The following is a 6,681-nucleotide window of genomic DNA, read 5'->3' on the forward strand; positions in this document are numbered from 1 at the left end:
CACACGTGATTTCAATTCTAGACCCTTATAAACGCCAAAATTTACATCCCATGGAGTTTCGATCTTCGATATTACAATAAAAATTATTACATTTCATCAGAAATATTACTGTAATCTCAATTCGATAACGATTATGCATGATTTATTTTAATTATTGTATTCGTGTGTATTAATAATATGATTATTGTTTATTCGATTTCACTTTATTAAATTTCTTCACATTTAAGCTTGTGTATGTCTTCGTCAAAAGAAAACGTATCCTCGTTTGATATGGATTATCTATAGCCACCTTTTCATCAAAAAGGAACGTCCTCTGAGAGTAATACAGATATAAGGAGCAGGATAACGGATTTTACAATCGTTGACAACACAGGATGTTGAACAATCATCCACATGTGGACGTAGACCAACTTGGGTATCTGGACCAACTAGAGTTTCCTCCTAAAAATGATCGTATTATAATATGCATTATTATTTTCTATTAATATTTTCTTTCTATTCATTTGCTGGCATATTTTTCTTTCGTGTCAATACTTAAGCAAATACTTATCAATTAGAAATATAGCATTATTAAATTTCCATTGATAGTTATCAGTTACATTTACCAGAAGTACAATCTATCAGAAAATGACAAAATTTATAAGTAACAGTTATTAAAATATTAACAATAAATCTGTGTAATTATAAATATTGCGACGATATACGTACAACTGCTAATCCACGGAGGAAGATGATACAAAGAATGCTACAGAGAAAAAATGTAGAGAGTTTGATAAAAGCCATGACTTTCTTCGTAATTTGCTTCTCGAATCTGTTAGTTCATTCCACAAAATGCGTCCTCCGTTAGTGAAATGCATTTTATATGTATATACTATATCTTATAAGAATAAATTAAAAAAAATAAGTCATTTAGATACGAACTTTTTCGTCGAATATCATTGTCTCCACAATATGCCCAATGCAGTGACTCAAATTAGTAGAAGTAAAGAAAATATTCTTGTGCTAAGTACGCGATAAATGTAAGGGACTTCGGCTATTGGTTGAAGAACGATAATCAATTGTTGAATTCAAGAGGGGATTTACTCACCATGGGGCATTGTCATATTATAGGACTTGCTTCGACTTCTCGAGTTTATGACACAGACGACGCCCAGAAAATTATAGTATCTGAAGATTGTGAGTACGCCCCTCCGTTTACTTACTTGCACTGAGTCGAATGGTTGGATGGATTGATTTTATAATCACTAATTAAAAGATAGACACTAAAATATGTAATTTTTAAAGATTAATATTTATCGCTTTCGCAAAATCTAGGTTCAACATGCCGATGATAAACGTACATAAGAAATATAAAACAATGAGTGCTCTGAAAAAAATTCCTGTGTATCCTGCTGCTATATTCTAAAAGATATATCGCACTGATACAATGATATTCACATCTGAATTGAAGAAAGTAAATGCTTCCATATACACCTCTATTGTAAATAACGCGGCTCCATCCTCAAATTTAAATCTCTAATTTTCATGGAACTTAAGCACGATGTATGTAGATCCCGAAAAAATGTTTCCTACGTTTTTATTTTATGTGCTGATATTTTATGATGATAGTTAGTAACACATTGATAATTATTCTTCTTTATTTGACTTCGTACTAGATGATATTACATTCAACATAGGAGAAAAATATTTCATCTTGTTTCTATGCTTTTTCTACGGATCGCGTTAAAGAAAATTTGCCTAATAACCGTTTATGTAATTCTTGATATGGATGCCGAAGGTCAGAATCAGTTTTAGGTATTCTGAGTAGCTTACGGACTTTTGGAGATAGGAGTACTACATTTTGTAACAGTCCATAGCAATTATTGGTAATCCAAAACAAGGATAAACACTAAAACATTTAATTTGCAAACATTAATAGAATGAATAATAACACAGAATAAAGTAATTATTCATTTTGTCAAAATGTAGATACAACATACCGATGGTAAGCATGCCATGATAGGCACGAAACAAACAATGAGTACTCTACAGAAATTCTTGTATATTCTGTTAAATCTTGAATCCTTTATTTTAAATAATACGTAATTTACCTAGAAAAACGTATCATGTTGGTACAGAGATATGTAAATTAAAGAAAATAAATACTTGCATACATACTTCCATTGTAACTAAGTGAGAAAATCCAAAAAGTATAGGCAATATAAAAAAGTGATCTATGTCTGCAAGATTTTGTATCCATCCAAAACCACCAGTAGTCAATTCTTGGAAATCCTTTACGGTGGCTAGCATTAAAATTTTTAAGACTTAGTTTTGTTGCTATTTTTGTATTAAAAACACTATATACAAAATACATTACTCACCAGGACTTATTTGAGGCAATACATAACACATATTCCTTACTGCAACTGAGAAACTTATCCATATCGGTGCTTGCAATAATACCATTGCAACGCTTTTAAATGGATGACAATTGTCTCTTATATATAATCTTTTTTGTTCCTTAGAAATCTATTACGCAAAGTAAAAAATTGATATACTTGATATAAATAGAAGAATATAATAGTGTGTATCCAAAAAACTTTACATTTAAATACCTCGCGTGTATATAAAGCAATCGCACGTACTGGACTCAATTGGGACGATACTACTTCCTTATCCACTTTCCTTCTTACTTTCTCTGCAATATCCATCATTTCATCTTTCAAGTTTTCCTGTTTTGCCCTATTGTGAAGCTAGATAAAGATCACTTAAGAAATATATATTCCAATCTTAACACTAACTTAACTTAATTTGATAACATAGTAGTGATACTCACATCGAGTATATTTAATGGTAGATTTATAAATGTTCTTGTAATAATTGTGGTAAGTATGATACTTGCCCACCATGGTAAACCTGTTTGATAATGCATGTATCTAAAAGCTTCGGTGACCCATTCTACGCATATACTTTCAGATATCATTTGGAAAATGCCACCATTGTATTTAATAGCTTCATTTACAACTGCGGGTCCTGAATTTGAATATTGTCTAATACTATTTATAGCAGTAGGATAACAATTGCTAGGAATTTTTGAAATTAGTACTACATCCTTGTTACATAGTAACGATCTTTGAAATACTTTTGGATGGAGTTGCTGATGCAAAACAGCATTTTGTGTATTTGAAAAGTTCCTCTTATTTGAAAAATATCCCATTAATACTTTACTATTTAAAAAATGATTCTTATACACATTTAGGGGAGAAGCATTGGAAATATAATGAATAGAACGAGGATGTTTTACAAAAATACTGCTATTACATTTAAAATCCAATTGAATTTTTTTTAATATTCGTACATTCATGGTTACACAATAACAATGAACAGTTTAAATAAATAAGTTTAAAAAAAACCTAGTTTTCCTTCGTGTTTACATCTATAAATATAATGTTCCTATATGTACATGACAATTACGACGAATAGGTTAGTTACTAAACTAACCTTAAATCGTTCACGATTATGCATGATTCCTTCTATTCCTTATGTTTAAATGTATTTAATAATATAAGAAGAGTTAGAATGTTTTGTATATTTATTTATTAAAATTACAATACAAATTACATATTTTGGAGAAAATAGATATTACGTGAAAATAGAAACCAATAAATAAATAAGCAATAAAAATCAATCTTTTAACATTTCTACAATTCATTAAAATACATTAACATCACTGTAGTATCATTATTGTTAACAAACCTAAAAACAAACAAAATACTTTAAATTATACCATTGACGAAATACAAAATAGATGTGACATTCAATACTTTTTCGTTATCGATTTAGTATGGTAGTGGTTTGAAATAAAACTAAATTTTCCTATTAAATTATTTAATTGTAAAAATTATTGTATAATTCTTTAAATTTAATAAATAGGAATAATGTATAATTCTATTAATAATATTAATATAACGTAATTAAATAACATTGCGCGTTTTGTAATATTCTTATAAATGAATAATATATACAATTCTACTAAAATATTGTTAATATTTCCAAAAATACGATAATCTCTAACTTATATACGTAATGCCGCAAGTTTCACTATACTGTTATAATGATATTTTTATAAGTTATGTTTATAAATCCACTTACATCGGTAAAACAGGAACATGTCGGTAAGTTGTTATAAATGTACGTGTATTCTGTACCTGTTCGGTGATAATTCTTATATTTGCCGTAGAAAATTGCAGAGGGCGTAAGAAACACACCGGTTTACCATCTGTAGATAATGATAGTAACGGTGTAAATTATATGCATACGTTTTACGTAATCGGATAAAACTATAGTTCCAGTAAATGTTTTAAGTTTATAGAATAAAATGTAGTTATAAGAATAATTTCATCTTATTTTATAGTTATCATTCATTACTGCATAATTATCATCTGTGATAACCGTTTACTACTTAACTTGCAATGGTAACAATATAGTTTCTTATAATAATGCGACATTTAAAATTCCTCTAAATGCGAATAATATATCCCAGTTTTAAGAAAACTACAAAATTTGATGTGATTTTGCCGCCTCATTGTAATAACAGCTGTATATATTACTATCGATGGTACATAATAATATTTATCAAATAATAATCATCAGCTACAAAGTAATAACAATTTTGTATGAAATAAAAGTTACAAACATTACGTAATATTTTTTTTTAAATGTACATCTTTAAGGATAGACAAAATAAACTGCATCTTTAATTAATCATATCCTTATCGATAAATATATCTGATATAAATATATCATTGTACTGTTTATACGTATATTATAAATGGCGATAAAATAACTTTTAAAAGCTAAATTAAGAGATATAAATGCGTATATAAAAAGCGTAATTATCGAATGTAAACAACTTTACTTCGATAACGCGTATCATACATCTAATTTACAATTCGTGAAAACGATACCCCATAGGGGACCCAAAATACTGAAAGAAGAAAAAGAAAGATGAGACTAAAGGATCAGGATATCGACACACACGTATATATACGTATAACACATCCTCGACAAAAGTTTCTCGAATCGAAGCACAATGTTCATTTCACGGCTTGAGGATTGGAGGGAGGAGGTCGCGCGTCGAGTATCTTTGCATTAACATTTACCATCCCTTCTTTTTCTGTAAACCGCAGTTCTCGCATCATCCTAGCGATTTCCAGGCATCCCCCCGTTCCAGGAACTGGAAGAAACGTCGGCATACCATTTCAACGACAAATGGCATCGCAGCCCTAACAGCCACCAACGACGTCGGTCTAATCTCGAAGCAGCGGTTGGTCGTCGAGATCCTGGCTCTTTTCCCTCGTCGAATGGGCGTGCTGGAAACGCCCATCCACCCTTGCTACATAGATCTGCACCCCTGTGCCATCTCAGGGGTGGAGTCGACCAATGACACGGTGGTAACGTTCGTCTGACAACGTGGCCTTTGGAGCCGCCCCCGCATTTCCCGTGGCTAACTAGCACTACCCCACTATAGTCGCGTCAGCCACTCGGCCAGCAAGTCCCCGGGCCGTCTAGTCGCCCGTTGGAATTCCCCACCTATCCTCCTGTCACCTTCCTCTGACCCCTCTTCATCGATGCTACCACCCTCCAATTTCAGGCCAACGTACCAGCCACATTGAAGAAGTGGTGTACATCGTGCAATAGCCTGACTAAAGCCGCATCCAGCGATGGTTATAACCTTATCCCCCTTTCTGCGTGCGATGATCGAACAATTTCATTTATATGTATAAAAAATTACGTTCATTACTTACGTGATTTAATCAAACTATAAAATTCAATATCACGTTGTAATGATCTTCTGTTAGGGGAAAGCTGTGCACTTACAAATTCAACAATTGTAAGTCTCGTATAACAATCCTCCGAATTTTAAAAAATATATCTTTTATTCTGCACCGCTTTGAGGGCTGATGCAGCCACGAAATAATTAAGAAATCTGGAAAGTTATTATTCCACTCACAGAGTCTTTTGTTACATATAGATGCTACAGAAGAAATAAGACAAATATCATTGCAATTAATAGTAAATATTAAGTCAGATCTTTTACGAGATAAATTATTTTCCGTTAAATCGGAAAAATACCACTTCTCCTGACTGATGAGCTTTCGTTCCTTATTAACGTACAAAAGCAAGAGTATACGTATGAAGGAAGAAAAGTGAAATAAAACAATCATCACCAAATAAAAGCAAATAGTAATAAATTCGTCCATCAACTGCAAAATTCCATCAAACAAACACCTACATCGCGAGACGATCGAATCTTTCGCTATCCCCGTGTCGACGTCATAGCTACGCCGACTCGCGGCCGTTTAGGAACTTCTGTACGTGTGTTAGGGATCGCCCACACCCTGGCCAACCATCCTCTCCTAGAAGTACGTCGAGCGTGTCGAAGAACGACCCGTGATTCCAGCTAGTATGGCTACGGTCAGGGGAGATAGGCAACTCCGACAGCCAATCGGGCAGCAGCCCCTATATACGTGCGTATAACGAACGTACAGACGCACCGTGCACACACATCGATACGAGCAGCTCGTACACACGAACGCGAACCGCGGTACCCGCCCTTCCCAACGAGATGAGTAGCTACGCCGAGGCTCGAAGCCACCTCGTCACGGAGAACGCTTCGAGACTTCGCGCGACTCCCTCGGC

General features: G+C 33.2%; 1 protein-coding gene across 1 annotated transcript; it reads right to left on the bottom strand.

Moving 5' to 3' along the window:
• Window positions 1-1,619: 1,619 nt before the first annotated feature.
• Window positions 1,620-3,452, bottom strand: LOC117159521 (cytochrome c oxidase assembly protein COX18, mitochondrial). The gene is made up of 6 exons (XM_033339423.2): window positions 2,816-3,452; window positions 2,595-2,732; window positions 2,361-2,508; window positions 2,158-2,282; window positions 1,980-2,090; window positions 1,620-1,888 (listed from the first exon to the last, which is right to left on the bottom strand). The coding sequence occupies exons 1-6, from the start codon at window positions 3,341-3,343 to the stop codon at window positions 1,700-1,702; spliced, it is 1,239 nt and encodes a 412-aa protein (XP_033195314.2). The 5' UTR covers window positions 3,344-3,452; the 3' UTR covers window positions 1,620-1,699.
• Window positions 3,453-6,681: the final 3,229 nt, after the last annotated feature.

This window comes from Bombus vancouverensis, chromosome 8 (genome assembly GCF_051014615.1).
Source record: "Bombus vancouverensis nearcticus chromosome 8, iyBomVanc1_principal, whole genome shotgun sequence".
Classification (NCBI taxonomy): Eukaryota; Metazoa; Arthropoda; class Insecta; order Hymenoptera; family Apidae; genus Bombus; species Bombus vancouverensis.

Bases quoted from the DNA above. Each gene is read 5' to 3' on its own strand.
- LOC117159521 (XM_033339423.2), bottom strand. From the start codon at position 3,343: ATGAATGTACGAATATTAAAAAAAATTCAATTGGATTTTAAATGTAAT. The intron at 2,509-2,594 runs GTATTTAAATGT...TTTGCGTAATAG, and splicing joins TTGCTTTATATACACGCGAG to ATTTCTAAGGAACAAAAAAG. The intron at 2,283-2,360 runs GTGAGTAATGTA...TTTTAATGCTAG, and splicing joins ATTGCCTCAAATAAGTCCTG to CCACCGTAAAGGATTTCCAA.